We start from the raw sequence: 16,796 nt of genomic DNA, 5'->3' as shown, positions 1-16,796 counted from the left end.
GTTCTAGTAGTGCATGCGCCTAAACTGAAAAATACTACCCGTAGCTGGTGAAGATTTAAGTCATCGTTCACACCAAAACTGATGTAAATGATGATAAATGTGCCAGAGCCAATGGCCCCTTCCAAACTCTGCCCCCACCATGTCCTCTTTTACGAAAGTGGTGTAAAAATGCCACTGGCCCTAGATTTAGGAGCAATGGCATTTAAAAAGTCACAACTTTTTTACACCAGGCATAAAAGGGATGATAAATTCCCCCCATTGTACTTTCTGACTCATAGAGATTGACTCAATGATATTAGAAGAAATCGTTTTTATTGGCATTTTCTGTAACTTGGCAAGATGAGCCAAAATTCGCATTATTCCAAAGTATAACAATACGTGCCTACGCAGTAGGCTTGCTCATAATACAATAGTATAGAAGTACAAATTGCATATCTGGTGAGGTCTGTAACACATAGACCATAACATTGAGGGGTAAGGGGGGGGAGGAATAGAAGGGAGGAAAGAAGGGGTTTGGGATGATCCCTAACGTAGTCTACCCAGGTTCGAGAGACCTGTATCCACTAGGCGTACCCCACTGTCTTCCCTCTCAATGCAGGAACGTCTTGGTTATTCAGGGGGAATAGTTGGAGTTATGGAACCATAGATCCCAAGTGAGAATCCTGGATTTAAGGGAGATAACCGTGGGAGGCAGTAAACTCTCATATCTACATGACTTGTTAATCTCCTGTATAACCTCTGCTATAGTCGGTGAAATGGATTGCTTCCAATAACGTGTAACAATCAGTTTAGCGCGAAGTAGGACGTGACCAATCAAGTTCCTACAATCTAAGGGGATGGTGTGTATACAACTCAATGATATTAATGAGAATTCATATAAATCTATATTGTCACTAGTACATTCTTCAGGCACATGCAATTGATGCATTGCAACTCTGGATATTGTACAGTGATATCTTCAGTTTCTATAGTGATGGCTAAGTCGCATGTATGAAATCGGTATTGTTGTGCATTAAGTTTCTACCATTTTGTGTGTCACAGTATTTAGCCTCCATTACACCGGGAGCGCGCCACAACCCATGCGTTCCAGCATGGCACGCCCACCGGAGGTAGAATCACAGCCCTGCTAGGCGGAAGCAAGTGACGGCCTTGTACGTTGCAGCCTGACACGCACTAGAGAGGCCCAAAATCCAGCCTACTACCACTGCTTCCCGGTTGGAGCAAGTATAAACTACCCATGTCCTGTGCTCCACAGTGGAACGCAAGGACCTCCGCTCCATCATAGGAGAAATACTATTGCAGATGTGTTCCCAAATGGGATACACATCCATAGAGGAACGGGGGAATGCACCTAAAGGTGGATCAGATATAAGGTGGGAGAAGTGCAAATATATGTATATTAAAAAAAATCTAAAATTAATAATGAATGTACAGTTAATACACAGAGGGAAACCAATAATTTTCAGATGGGGATCAGGATTGATAGGTCATTTTATAACAATATTAGGAGTGCCTGGAAGTGGAGGGGAGCAACACAAGCCAGAGAAGGGGACCCAGGAGTCAACACACCACCATCAGAGGGGATCTAATCTCAAGTCTATGGCCAAAGTGTAGTATCCAGGATGGCTCCATGTCAACATTCATTAGTGACTCAGGATCATCCCTTCTAGATCACTCTAGTGGGTAATTTTCTACCCAATGTCCCCAACCCTCAATTTTGCCTATATGAAGCAGCCAAAGGTCAGTTTTTCATTTAGGCCCAGTGGGTTCACAGTCTTTAACCTGTGAATCCACTGGGCCTCTTTCTGTAAAATGCGTCTGTCCCAATCCCCTTTCCTTGGTGACTGACGCCCCACCTCCAATACCTGAAATCTAAGACAGTCAGGTTTACCGGCAGATATACTAATACTAGTGTTTAGAGTTGAGCGAACACCTGGATGTTCGGGTTCGAGAAGTTCGGCCGAACATCCCGGAAATGTTCGGGTTCGGGATCCGAACCCGATCCGAACTTCGTCCCGAACCCGAACCCCATTGAAGTCAATGGGGACCCGAACTTTTCGGCACTAAAAAGGCTGTAAAACAGCCCAGGAAAGAGCTAGAGGGCTGCAAAAGGCAGCAACATGTAGGTAAATCCCCTGCAAACAAATGTGGATAGGGAAATGAATTAAAATAAAAATTTAATAAATAAAAATTAACCAAAATCAATTGGAGAGAGGTTCCATAGCAGAGAATCTGGCTTCCCGTCACCCACCACTGGAACAGTCCATTCTCAGATATTTAGGCCCCGGCACCCAGGCAGAGGAGAGAGGTCCCGTAACAGAGAATCTGTCTTCATGTCAGCAGAGAATTAGTCTGCATGTCATAGCAGAGAATGAGGCTTCACGTCAGCCACCACTGCAACAGTCCATTGGCATATATTTAGGCCCAGCACACACACAGGCAGAGGAGAGAGGTCCCGTAACAGAGAATCTGGCTTCATGTCAGCAGAGAATCAGTCTGCATGTCATAGCAGAGAATGAGGCTTCACGTCAGCCACCACTGCAACAGTCCATTGGCATATATTTAGGCCCAGCACACACACAGGCAGAGGAGAGAGGTCCCGTAACAGAGAATCTGGCTTCATGTCAGCAGAGAATCAGTCTGCATGTCATAGCAGAGAATCAGGCTTCACGTCACCCACCACTGCAACAGTCCATTGTCATAAATTTAGGCCCAGCACTAGTGTTGAGCGGCATGTCCCATATTCGAATTCGCGAAATTTTGTGAATATTCGAAAGAATATTCGTAAAATATTCGCGATTATTCAAATTCGTTATTATTTCGCATATGCGATAATTCGAATTTTCGCATCGCATAATACATATGCTATGCAAAATTCACATGTGCGCTAATGAAATCGCCTTACGAAGATTCGCAACTCAATTCAATCACTAATGTATGAATGCAATGCCCTTTGCCTCTGTTCTGGGACAAGTGTAGATATTCGCATGTGCGCTAATAAAATCGCCTTACGAAGATTCGCACCTCAATCACTTTCTAGGGAATGTGAGACTTTTGGGAATCAATCGAGATACAGTGGGGGGTGATGACAGTAGTTGACAGAGTACAGATCAATGTAATCTGTAAGGTGGAAAGTAAAATAAAAAATACGAATATTCGTAAATCGAATTTTACGAAGTTCTACGTATTCGCGAATATGGTGCTATACTATATGAATGCACAGGCCTTTGCCTCTCTGTTCTGGGGACAAGTGTAGATATTTGCATTTGCGTTAATAAAATCGCCTTACGAAGATTCGCAGCTCAATTCAATCACTAATGTATGAATGCAAAGCCCTTTGCCTCTGTTCTGGGACAAGTGTAGATATTCGCATGTGCGCTAATAAAATCGCCTTACGAAGATTCGCAACTCAATTCACTAATGTATGAATGCAAAGCCCTTTGCCTCTGTTCTGGGACGTGCCGATATTCGCATGTGCGCTAATAAAATCGCCTTACGAAGATTCGCGCCTCAATCACTTTCTAGGCAATGTGAGTAAGATCTGAGCTGTTGGACCTTTGGGAAACAATCAATTATATGTGTACTGTAATTTTGTGGGGGGGGGGGGGGGGAAACAAAAAATGAATATTCGTTTTTACGAATATATAGCACTATATTCGAAATATTCGCGAAATCGCGAAGTTGCGATATTCGCGAAAAAAATTTGCTTTTCGAATATTCGCGCTCAACACTACCCAGCACCCAGGCAGAGGAGAGAGGTCCCGTAACAGAGAATCTGTCTTCATGTCAGCAGAGAATTAGTCTGCATGTCATAGCAGAGAATGAGGCTTCACGTCAGCCACCACTGCAACAGTCCATTGGCATATATTTAGGCCCAGCACCCAGGCAGAGGAGGGAGGTCCCGTAACAGAGAATCTGTCTTCATGTCAGCAGAGAATCAGTCTGCATGTCATAGCAGAGAATCAGGCTTCACGTCAGCCACCACTGCAACAGTCCATTGGCATATATTTAGGCCCAGCACCCAGGCAGAGGAGGGAGGTCCCGTAACAGAGAATCTGTCTTCATGTCAGCAGAGAATTAGTCTGCATGTCATAGCAGAGAATGAGGCTTCACGTCAGCCACCACTGCAACAGTCCATTGGCATATATTTAGGCCCAGCACACACACAGGCAGAGGAGAGAGGTCCCGTAACAGAGAATCTGGCTTCATGTCAGCAGAGAATCAGTCTGCATGTCATAGCAGAGAATGAGGCTTCACGTCAGCCACCACTGCAACAGTCCATTGGCATATATTTAGGCCCAGCACACACACAGGCAGAGGAGAGAGGTCCCGTAACAGAGAATCTGGCTTCATGTCAGCAGAGAATCAGTCTGCATGTCATAGCAGAGAATCAGGCTTCACGTCAGCCACCACTGTAACAGTCCATTGTCATATATTTAGGCCCAGGCACCCAGGCAGAGGAGAGAGGTCCCGTAACAGACAATCTGGCTTCATGTCAGCAGAGAATCAGTCTTCATATCATAGCAGAGAATCAGGCTTCACGTCAGCCACCAATGCAACAGTCCATTGTCAGATATTTAGGCCCAGCACCCAGGCAGAGGAGAGAGGTCCCGTAACAGACAATCAGGCTTCACGTCAGCCACCACTGCAACAGTCCATTGGCATATATTTAGGCCTAGCACACAGGCAGAGCAGAGAGGTCCCGTAACAGACAATCTGGCTTCATGTCAGCAGAGAATCAGTCTGCATGTCATAGCAGAGAATCAGGCTTCACGTCAGCCACCACTGCAACAGTCCATTGTCATAAATTTAGGCCCAGCACCCAGGCAGAGGAGAGAGGTCCCGTAACAGACAATCTGGCTTCATGTCAGCAGAGAATTAGTCTGCATATCATAGCAGAGAATCAGGCTTCATGTCAGCCACCACTGCAACAGTCCATTGGCATATATTTAGGCCTAGCACACAGGCAGAGGAGAGGTTCATTCAACTTTGGGTAGCCTCGCAATATAATGGTAAAATGAAAATAAAAATAGGATTGAATGAGGAAGTGCCCTGGAGTCCAATAATATATGGTTATGGGGAGGTAGTTAATGTCTAATCTGGACAAGGGACGGACAGGTCCTGTGGGATCCATGCCTGGTTCATTTTTATGAACGTCAGCTTGTCCACATTGGCTGTAGACAGGCGGCTGCGTTTGTCTGTAATGACGCCCCCTGCCGTGCTGAATACACGTTCAGACAAAACGCTGGCTGCCGGGCAGGCCAGCACCTCCAAGGCATAAAAGGCTAGCTCTGGCCACGTGGACAATTTAGAGACCCAGAAGTTGAATGGGGCCGAACCATCAGTCAGTACGTGGAGGGGTGTGCACACGTACTGTTCCACCATGTTAGTGAAATGTTGCCTCCTGCTAACACGTTGCGTATCAGGTGGTGGTGCAGTTAGCTGTGGCGTGTTGACAAAAGTTTTCCACATCTCTGCCATGCTAACCCTGCCCTCAAAGGAGCTGGCCGTGACACAGCTGCCTTGGCGACCTCTTGCTCCTCCTCTGCCTTGGCCTTGGGCTTCCACTTGTTCCCCTGTGACATTTGGGAATGCTCTCAGTAGCGCGTCTACCAACGTGCGCTTGTACTCGCGCATCTTCCTATCACGCTCCAGTGCAGGAAGTAAGGTGGGCACATTGTCTTTGTAGCGTGGATCCAGCAGGGTGGCAACCCAGTAGTCCGCACAGGTTAAAATGTGGGCAACTCTGCTGTCGTTGCGCAGGCACTGCAGCATGTAGTCGCTCATGTGTGCCAGGCTGCCCAGGGATAAGGACAAGCTGTCCTCTGTGGGAGGCGTATCGTCATCGTCCTGCCTTTCCCCCCAGCCACGCACCAGTGATGGACCCGAGCTGCGTTGGGTGCCACCCCGCTGTGACCATGCTTCATCCTCATCCTCCTCCACCTCCTCCTCATCCTCGTCCTCCTCGTCCTCCAGTAGTGGGCCCTGGCTGGCCACATTTGTACCTGGCCTCTGCTGTTGCCAAAAACCTCCCTCTGAGTCACTTCGAAGAGACTGGCCTGAAAGTGCTAAAAATGACCCCTCTTCCTCCTCCTCCTCCTCCTCCTCCTGGGCCACCTCCTCTTCCATCATCGCCCTAAGTGTTTTCTCAAGGAGACATAGAAGTGGTATTGTAACGCTGATAACGGTGTCATCGCCACTGGCCATGTTGGTGGAGTACTCGAAACAGCGCAACAGGGCACACAGGTCTCGCATGGAGGCCCAGTCATTGGTGGTGAAGTGGTGCTGTTCTGTAGTGCGACTGACCCGTGCGTGCTGCAGCTGAAACTCCACTATGGCCTGCTGCTGCTCGCACAGTCTGTCCAGCATGTGCAAGGTGGAGTTCCACCTGGTGGGCACGTCGCATATGAGGCGGTGAGCGGGAAGGCCGAAGTTACGCTGTAGCGCAGACAGGCGAGCAGCAGCAGGATGTGAACGCCGGAAGCGCGAACAGACGGCCCGCACTTTATGCAGCAGCTCTGACATGTCGGGGTAGTTGTGAATGAACTTCTGCACCACCAAATTCAGCACATGCGCCAAGCAAGGGATGTGCGTCAAATTGGCTAGTCCCAGAGCTGCAACGAGATTTCGCCCATTATCACACACCACCAGGCCGGGCTTGAGGCTCACCGGCAGCAACCACTCGTCGGTCTGTTGTTCTATACCCCGCCACAACTCCTGTGCGGTGTGGGGCCTGTCCCCCAAACATATGAGTTTCAGAATGGCCTGCTGACGTTTACCCCGGGCTGTGCTGAAGTTGGTGGTGAAGGTGTGTGGCTGACTGGATGAGCAGGTGGAAGAAGAGGAGGAGGAAGCCGAGAAGGAGGAGGTGGCAACAGGAGGCAAAGAATGTTGCCCTGCGATCCTTGGCGGCGGAAGGACGTGCGCCAAACAGCTCTCCGCCTGGGGCCCAGCTGCCACTACATTTACCCAGTGTGCAGTTAGGGAGATATAGCGTCCCTGGCCGTGCTTACTGGTCCACGTATCTGTGGTTAGGTGGACCTTGCCACAGATGGCGTTGCGCAGTGCACACTTGATTTTATCGGATACTTGGTTGTGCAGGGAAGGCACGGCTCTCTTGGAGAAGTAGTGCCGGCTGGGAACAACATACTGTGGGACAGCAAGCGACATGAGCTGTTTGAAGCTGTCTGTGTCCACCAGCCTAAATGACAGCATTTCATAGGCCAGTAGTTTAGAAATGCTGGCATTCAGGGCCAGGGATCGAGGGTGGCTAGGTGGGAATTTACGCTTTCTATCAAATGTTTGTGAGATGGAGAGCTGAACGCTGGCGTGTGACATGGTTGAGACGCTTGGTGACGGAGGTGGTGGTGGTGGTGTTGGTGGTACATCCCCTGTTTGCTGGGCGGCAGGTGCCAACGTTCCTCCAGAGGCGGAGGAAGAGGCCGAGGCGGCAGCAGCAGAATAGGCCGAGGCGGCAGCAGCAGAAGAGGTAGCAGGGGGAGCCTGAGTGACTTCCTTGGTTTTAAGGTGTTTACTCCACTGCAGTTCATGCTTTGCATGCAGGTGCCTGGTCATGCAGGTTGTGCTCAGGTTCAGAACGTTAATGCCTCGCTTCAGGCTCTGATGGCACAGCGTGCAAACCACTCGGGTCTTGTCGTCAGCACATTGTTTGAAGAAGTGCCATGCCAGGGAACTCCTTGAAGCTGCCTTTGGGGTGCTCGGTCCCAGATGGCGGCGGTCAGTAGCAGGCGGAGTCTCTTGGCGGCGGGTGTTCTGCTTTTGCCCACTGCTCCCTCTTTTGCTACGCTGTTGGCTCGGTCTCACCACTGCCTCTTCCTCCGAACTGTGAAAGTCAGTGGCACGACCTTCATTCCATGTGGGGTCTAGGACCTCATCGTCCCCTGCATCGTCTTCCACCCAGTCTTGATCCCTGACCTCCTGTTCAGTCTGCACACTGCAGAAAGACGCAGCAGTTGGCACCTGTGTTTCGTCATCATCAGAGACATGCTGAGGTGGTATTCCCATGTCCTCATCATCAGGAAACATAAGTGGTTGTGCGTCAGTGCATTCTATGTCTTTCACCGCTGGGGAAGGGCTAGGTGGATGCCCTTGGGAAACCCTGCCAGCGGAGTCTTCAAACAGCATAAGAGACTGCTGCATAACTTGAGGCTGAGACAGTTTCCCTGGTATGCATGGGGGTGATGTGACAGACTGATGGGGTTGGTTTTCAGGCGCCATCTGTGCGCTTTCTGCAGAAGACTGGGTGGGAGATAATGTGAACGTGCTGGATCCACTGTCGGCCACCCAATTGACTAATGCCTGTACCTGCTCAGGCCTTACCATCCTTAGAACGGCATTGGGCCCCACCATATATCGCTGTAAATTCTGGCGGCTACTGGGACCTGAGGTAGTTGGTACACTAGGACGTGTGGATGTGGCAGAACGGCCACGTCCTCTCCCAGCACCAGAGGGTCCACTAACACCACCACGACCATGTCCACGTCCGCGTCCCTTACTAGATGTTTTTCTCATTGTTATGGTTCACCACAACAACAAATATATTATTTGGCCCAATGTATTGTATTCAAATTCAGCGGGATATAAATTTGAGGCCTAGTATTTAGGCGCTGGGTGACCGGTATGGATTTAGTGACAGAATTAGACTTGGAAATGCACAGAAGCGTGTGTGTGAAGTTATTCTGAATGACCCAATGTGCACCTTGAATATTATATACCCTTTTAGGGATAGATTTCAAATAGCTCTGATATAGCAGAAACCACTAAATTATGAAATTGCTAAATTGGGAATTGTATTTCAACCCAGAACAAGAAATGTGCTTGAACGGACACTAAATAACTCGCCCAGCTACAGCACTAAGGACAGATTTAGCTGGATATAAATTTGAGGCCTAGTATTTAGGCGCTGGGTGACAGGTATGGGTTTAGTGACAGAATTAGACTTGGAAATACACAGTAGCGGGTGTGTGTGAAGTTATTCTGAATGACCCAATGTGCACCTTGAATATTATATACCCTTTTAGGGATAGATTTCAAATAGCTCTGATATAGCAGAAACCACTAAATTATGAAATTGCTAAATTGGGAATTGTATTTCAACCCAGAACAAGAAATGTGCTTGAACGGACACTAAATAACTCGCCCAGCTACAGCACTAGGACAGATTTAGCGGGATATAAATTTGAGGCCTAGTATTTAGGCGCTGGGTGACAGGTATGGGTTTAGTGACAGAATTAGACTTGGAAATACACAGTAGCGGGTGTGTGTGAAGTTATTCTGAATGACCCAATGTGCACCTTGAATATTATATACCCTTTTAGGGATAGATTTCAAATAGCTCTGATATAGCAGAAACCACTAAATTATGAAATTGCTAAATTGGGAATTGTATTTCAACCCAGAACAAGAAATGTGCTTGAACGGACACTAAATAACTCGCCCAGCTACAGCACTAGGACAGATTTAGCGGGATATAAATTTGAGGCCTAGTATTTAGGCGCTGGGTGACAGGTATGGGTTTAGTGACAGAATTAGACTTGGAAATACACAGTAGCGGGTGTGTGTGAAGTTATTCTGAATGACCCAATGTGCACCTTGAATATTATATACCCTTTTAGGGATAGATTTCAAATAGCTCTGATATAGCAGAAACCACTAAATTATGAAATTGCTAAATTGGGAATTGTATTTCAACCCAGAACAAGAAATGTGCTTGAACGGACACTAAATAACTCGCCCAGCTACAGCACTAAGGACAGATTTAGCGGGATATAAATTTGAGGCCTAGTATTTAGGCGCTGGGTGACAGGTATGGGTTTAGTGACAGAATTAGACTTGGAAATACACAGTAGCGGGTGTGTGTGAAGTTATTCTGAATGACCCAATGTGCACCTTGAATATTATATACCCTTTTAGGGATAGATTTCAAATAGCTCTGATATAGCAGAAACCACTAAATTATGAAATTGCTAAATTGGGAATTGTATTTCAACCCAGAACAAGAAATGTGCTTGAACGGACACTAAATAACTCGCCCAGCTACAGCACTAGGACAGATTTAGCGGGATATAAATTTGAGGCCTAGTATTTAGGCGCTGGGTGACAGGTATGGGTTTAGTGACAGAATTAGACTTGGAAATACACAGTAGCGGGTGTGTGTGAAGTTATTCTGAATGACCCAATGTGCACCTTGAATATTATATACCCTTTTAGGGATAGATTTCAAATAGCTCTGATATAGCAGAAACCACTAAATTATGAAATTGCTAAATTGGGAATTGTATTTCAACCCAGAACAAGAAATGTGCTTGAACGGACACTAAATAACTCGCCCAGCTACAGCACTAAGGACAGATTTAGCGGGATATAAATTTGAGGCCTAGTATTTAGGCGCTGGGTGACAGGTATGGGTTTAGTGACAGAATTAGACTTGGAAATACACAGTAGCGGGTGTGTGTGAAGTTATTCTGAATGACCCAATGTGCACCTTGAATATTATATACCCTTTTAGGGATAGATTTCAAATAGCTCTGATATAGCAGAAACCACTAAATTATGAAATTGCTAAATTGGGAATTGTATTTCAACCCAGAACAAGAAATGTGCTTGAACGGACACTAAATAACTCGCCCAGCTACAGCACTAAGGACAGATTTAGCGGGATATAAATTTGAGGCCTAGTATTTAGGCGCTGGGTGACAGGTATGGGTTTAGTGACAGAATTAGACTTGGAAATACACAGTAGCGGGTGTGTGTGAAGTTATTCTGAATGACCCAATGTGCACCTTGAATATTATATACCCTTTTAGGGATAGATTTCAAATAGCTCTGATATAGCAGAAACCACTAAATTATGAAATTGCTAAATTGGGAATTGTATTTCAACCCAGAACAAGAAATGTGCTTGAACGGACACTAAATAACTCGCCCAGCTACAGCACTAGGGACAGATTTAGCGGGATATAAATTTGAGGCCTAGTATTTAGGCGCTGGGTGACAGGTATGGGTTTAGTGACAGAATTAGACTTGGAAATACACAGTAGCGGGTGTGTGTGAAGTTATTCTGAATGACCCAATGTGCACCTTGAATATTATATACCCTTTTAGGGATAGATTTCAAATAGCTCTGATATAGCAGAAACCACTAAATTATGAAATTGCTAAATTGGGAATTGTATTTCAACCCAGAACAAGAAATGTGCTTGAACGGACACTAAATAACTCGCCCAGCTACAGCACTAGGGACAGATTTAGCGGGATATAAATTTGAGGCCTAGTATTTAGGCGCTGGGTGACAGGTATGGGTTTAGTGACAGAATTAGACTTGGAAATACACAGTAGCGGGTGTGTGTGAAGTTATTCTGAATGACCCAATGTGCACCTTGAATATTATATACCCTTTTAGGGATAGATTTCAAATAGCTCTGATATAGCAGAAACCACTAAATTATGAAATTGCTAAATTGGGAATTGTATTTCAACCCAGAACAAGAAATGTGCTTGAACGGACACTAAATAACTCGCCCAGCTACAGCACTAGGGACAGATTTAGCGGGATATAAATTTGAGGCCTAGTATTTAGGCGCTGGGTGACCGGTATGGATTTAGTGACAGAATTAGACTGGGATATGGCCAAAAAATGAACAGACTATTGCTGGTTAAATGCACTTGGTGTGACAGCTTCACCCTGATGTAGGCTTTAGCCAAAAAACAACCACACCATTGAGGGTTAAATGCACTTGGTGACAGGCGCAGCTTGCCCCTGATTTAGTATATGGCCAAAAAATGAACAGACTATTGCTGGTTAAATGCACTTGGTGTGACAGCTTCACCCTGATGTAGGCTTCAGCCAAAAAACAACCACACCATTGAGGGTTAAATGCACTTGGTCGCAGCTTGGATGCACTTGGTCGCAGCACCGCACAAGACACAAAATGGCCGCCGATCACACCATAAAAAAGTGACTGACAAACGGTCTGGGCAGCCTAAAAACAGTGAGTGAGCATTTGAGTATCAGCAGCTCAATGATGCACAGCTGCAGATCGATCGATTAATCAAGTGAAGTCCTTTGGAGGAGTTAATCTGCCTAATCTCGCCCTACTGTCGCATCCGCAACCTCTCCCTACGCTAATCAGAGCAGAGTGACGGGCGGCGCTATGTGACTCCAGCTTAAATAGAGGCTGGGTCACATGGTGCTCTGGCCAATCACAGCCATGCCAATAGTAGGCATGGCTGTGACGGCCTCTTGGGGCAAGTAGTATGACGCTTGTTGATTGGCTGCTTTGCAGCCTTTCAAAAAGCGCCAAGAAAGCGTCACAAAAGCGCGAAGAAAGCGACGAACACCGAACCCGAACCCGGACTTTTACGAAAATGTCCGGGTTCGGGTCCGTGTCACGGACACCCCAAAATTCGGTACGAACCCGAACTATACAGTTCGAGTTCGCTCATCCCTACTAGTGTTACATATGCTATGAGTTGATGTAGATTTTAACTATGATTTATGTGAGTTTCTGATGTAGATTATAGTAAATATGAGGTGTGTTATCGCTAATCTGCATCCACTTTTCTCACTACTTTTCTACAAATATGATGTGCACCATAATTTGCAACTTTTTTTTACTCTACTTTTGTGGCATAAACCCGTTAATAAATGTGCTCCTATGGCTATAAGATTTCAGTTATTGCCCCTTGGCATAACCCTCCCCTCTGCACACAAGTGTAGTTTTTAGTTTCTTCTTTCTGTATTAATCTTACTTAGTCCTAGTCTGGAAGTATGCGTCGCCTACCAGCTTCTTTGCTTCTCTGGTGGAACTCAGAATAACATCGTTGTGCAAAATAAATTCTCCTAGTAAAGAAAAAATTAAGTCATTCCAATGCAACATACAGCAATACAGTATCCAATATACTGCAATACAATATTCAGTACAGCATACAGCGTAGCAGTGCAGTCAAGGTACATAACATAAACACTATTAAAGTGTGGAATCCTGATTAACGGGATTGGTGTTACGTTATTAAAAGTGAAGTGCAGGTCATGTAACCACAAGTTTACTTTACTATTTGTATTCATTTGGACACGTAACGAGCCTTTTGCTGAATCAGGAAAGACGCCAGTATTGTTTACTTTTTAGATCCTTTTAAGTATTCTATAATGAGATCCGACAGGGATCCGATTATTTTCTTGCATAAATGCTGGCTTTTGGCTGGACGAATACTTCTGCATGCCGTTTTTTTTTTTTTTTCATTATATGACTTCTGGCCATCATATGACTTTATGTGGCATTTCCTTTTAGCAGTTTCCCTGTCGAATCTCTATCTGTAATTCTACATTTTCTCTGAGCTGGTGGATGGAGACTAGCTGCTCATCATGACTGCCCATGCACAGGACATTGAGAAACAGGAGATTCTGCTTTCGATCACTCGGAAGCAGCAGCAGTAATGGAAGACATTATATGGCAGTGCTAAGCAGTTTAGAGGCATATCCAACAGTGAAATGAAATCAGCAACAGTCTCTGTGTCAGTCTTTTTGCCTCTGCCTTTTCCCTCTCCATAGACTTCTATGTTACCTGATCCTTCAGTGAGCAGGCAGCCCATCTTTAGTGAAGACAGATTAGAGCAGTGAATGAGAGTTAGTGAAGGGGAAAAGTGGGCAGAATCTGATAAAGAGGAGAGAGAAGTATTCTTCCTAAAGTGTCTTATATTCTCCTATACTCCATGTACTTTCACAAGTACAAGAGATTTGCGTCTGGATTTTTTTTTTAAACATTTTCTATAATTTAATTGTAGAGCTGCCATGTAACACAGTACCATGCAGATTTCTCAGTCCTGTGCTATGCTAAATCTGTCAGATGACCTCTGTAACATCAACCACTGCTTACCTTTCCTGATGCTGAACTAAGCTCAAATCCAATCAGAATTATATTTGAAGTATTATTATTTTTTTAATTTGAGTTACAATAGGTTTTAGGACAAGTCAGAGAGGGGCTCTGTGGCTACGCCTCGCATCTATCCACAATACACAGCATGAGAAACTCAATATCACTCATCCACCCACAACTGTCCAAAGTAAGAAAAAAACATGGCTGCTTTCTGTAAAAAAAAAAAAAAAAGACATACTTCAACACCTTCACTTCAAGGGAACTGAGTTCCTGAGTGGCATGGCTAGTGAAAGAGAGCAGACATTTTTTCCTAAACGTGGACAAATCCTTTAAGGACTGCAGTTGTTGGGGAGGGATAATTGTTATAGTCCTATGTGATTTATAATAGTTTAAAATAATCCATTGAAATTACAGAATCATGTATATGTATCTGTAATATATACAAACCGGATTCTAAAAAAGTTGAGAAAATTATACAAATCGTGAATAAAAACTGAATGCAATGATGTGGAGGTGCCAACTTCTAATATTCTATTCAGAATAGAACATAAATCACAGAACAAAAGTTTAAACTGAGAAAATGTACCATTTTAAGGGAAAAATATGTTGAATCAGAATTTCATGGTGTCAACAAATCCCCAAAAAGTTGGGACAAGGCCATTTTCACCACTGTGTGGCATCTCCCCTTCTTCTTACAACACTCAACAGACGTCTGGGGACCGAGGAGACCAGTTTCTCAAGTTTAGAAATAGGAATGCTCTCCCATTCTTGTCTAATACAGGCCTCTAACTATTCAATCGTCTTGGGCCTTCTTTGTTGCACCTTCCTCTTTATGATGCTTGGGTGTATAGCAAGAGGAATTACCAGTAGAAAGAGGGAGGTGCTCATGCCGCTCTACAGAGCACTAGTGAGACCTCATTTGGAGTATTGTGCTCAGTACTGGAGACCATATCTCCAGAAGGATATTGATACTTTGGAGAGAGTTCAGAGAAGAGCTACTAAACTGGTACATGGATTGCAGGATAAAACTTACCAGGAAAGATTAAAGGACCTTAACATGTATAGCTTGGAAGAAAGACGAGACAGAGGGGATATGATAGAAACTTTTAAATACATAAAGGGAATCAACAAGGTAAAAGAGGAGAGAATATTTAAAAGAAGAAAAACTGCTACAAGAGGACATAGTTTTAAATTAGAGGGGCAGAGGTTTAAAAGTAGTATCAGGAAGTATTACTTTACTGAGAGAGTAGTGGATGCATGGAATAGCCTTCCTGCAGAAGTGGCAGCTGCAAGTACAGTGAAGGAGTTTAAGCATGCATGGGATAGGCATAAGGCCATCCTTCATATAAGATAGGGCCGGGGGCTATCCATAGTATTTAGTATATTGGGCAGACTAGATGGGCCAAATGGTTCTTCTCTGCCGACACAGTCTATGTTTCTATGATGCGCCAAATGTTCTCTATAGGTGAAAGATCTGGACTGCAGACTGGCCATTTCAGTACCCGGATCCTTCTCCTACGCAGCCATGATGTTGTGATTGATGCAGAATGTGGTCTGGCATTATCTTGTTGAAAAATGCAGGGTCTTCCCTGAAAGAGATGACGTCTGGATGGGAGCATATGTTGTTCTAGAACCTGAATATATTTTTCTGCATTGATGGTGCCTTTCCAGACATGCAAGCTGCCCATGCCACACGCACTCATGCAACCCCATACCATCAGAGATGCAGGCTTCTGAACTGAGCGTTGATAACAACTTGGGTTATCCTTGTCCTCTTTGGTCCGGATGACATGGCGTCCCAGATTTCCAAAAAGAACTTTGAATCGTGACTCGTCTGACCACAGAACAGTCTTCCATTTTGCCACACTCCATTTTAAATGATCCCTGGCACAGTGAAAACGCCTGAGCTTGTGGATCTTGCTTAGAAATGGCTTCTTCTTTGCACTGTAGAGTTTCAGGTGGCAACGGCGGATGGCACGGTGGATTGTGTTCACTGACAATGGTTTCTGGAAGTATTCCTGAGCCCATTCTGTGATTTCCTTTACAGTAGCATTCCTGTTTGTGGTGCAGTGTCGTTTAAGGGCCCGGAGATCACGGGCATCCAGTATGGTTTTACAGGCCTTGACCCTTACGCACAGAGATTGTTCCAGATTCTCTGAATCTTCGGATGATCGTTATGCACAGTTGATGATGATAGATGCAAAGTCTTTGCAATTTTTCGCTGGGTAACACCTTTCTGATATTGCTCCACTATCTTTCTGCGCAACATTGTGGGAATTGGTGATCCTCTACCCATCTTGGCTTCTGAGAGACACTGCCACTCTGAGAAGCTCTTTTTATACCCAATCATGTTGCCAATTGACCTAATTAGTGTTAATTGGTCTTCCAGCTCTTCGTTATGCTCAAATTTACTTTTTCCAGCCTCTTATTGCTACTTGTCCCAACTTTTTGGGGATTTGTTGACACCGTGAAAATTTGAATCAACGTATTTTTCCTTTAAAATTATACATTTACTCGGATTAAACGTTTGATCTGTCATCTACGTTCTATTACAAATAAAATATTGACATTTGCCATCTCCACATCATTGCATTCAGTTTTTATTCACAATTTGTTTAGTGTCCCAACTTTTTTGGAATCCGGTTTTTATATATATATAACAAATAAGTAGCATCACACCACTAAATGCACAAAGGGTGGGTAAACGGGTGAATGTGTGAACAGGGTCAAATACATGACTACCATACTTATTATTAAGCAGAGTATTAGTAAGCCAACTTGACGTTTGGCAAATGGGCCCGACATATTTTTGATCAATTATATGCGCTAAGAGCTTCTACTCCGCTTAATAGTAAGTATGGTAGTCATGTATTTGACCCTGTTCACATATTCACCCGTTTA

At 44.9% G+C, this 16,796-nt stretch overlaps 1 protein-coding gene across 1 annotated transcript in view; it reads right to left on the bottom strand.

Annotated features, from left to right (window-relative positions):
- Window positions 1–16,796, bottom strand: part of LOC122931701 (myeloperoxidase-like) — a 90,771-nt gene that overhangs the window by 22,286 nt on the left and 51,689 nt on the right. The window contains exon 3 of the mRNA XM_044285771.1: window positions 12,772–12,862. Within this exon, the coding sequence (XP_044141706.1) occupies window positions 12,772–12,862 (91 nt within the window). The remainder of the gene's footprint in view (window positions 1–12,771; window positions 12,863–16,796) is intronic.

The sequence above is a fragment of the Bufo gargarizans genome, chromosome 3 (assembly GCF_014858855.1).
Source record: "Bufo gargarizans isolate SCDJY-AF-19 chromosome 3, ASM1485885v1, whole genome shotgun sequence".
Taxonomy (NCBI): Eukaryota; Metazoa; Chordata; class Amphibia; order Anura; family Bufonidae; genus Bufo; species Bufo gargarizans.
Note: the sequence above shows the minus strand (reverse complement) of the source record. Positions and strands in the feature narration are given on the sequence as shown.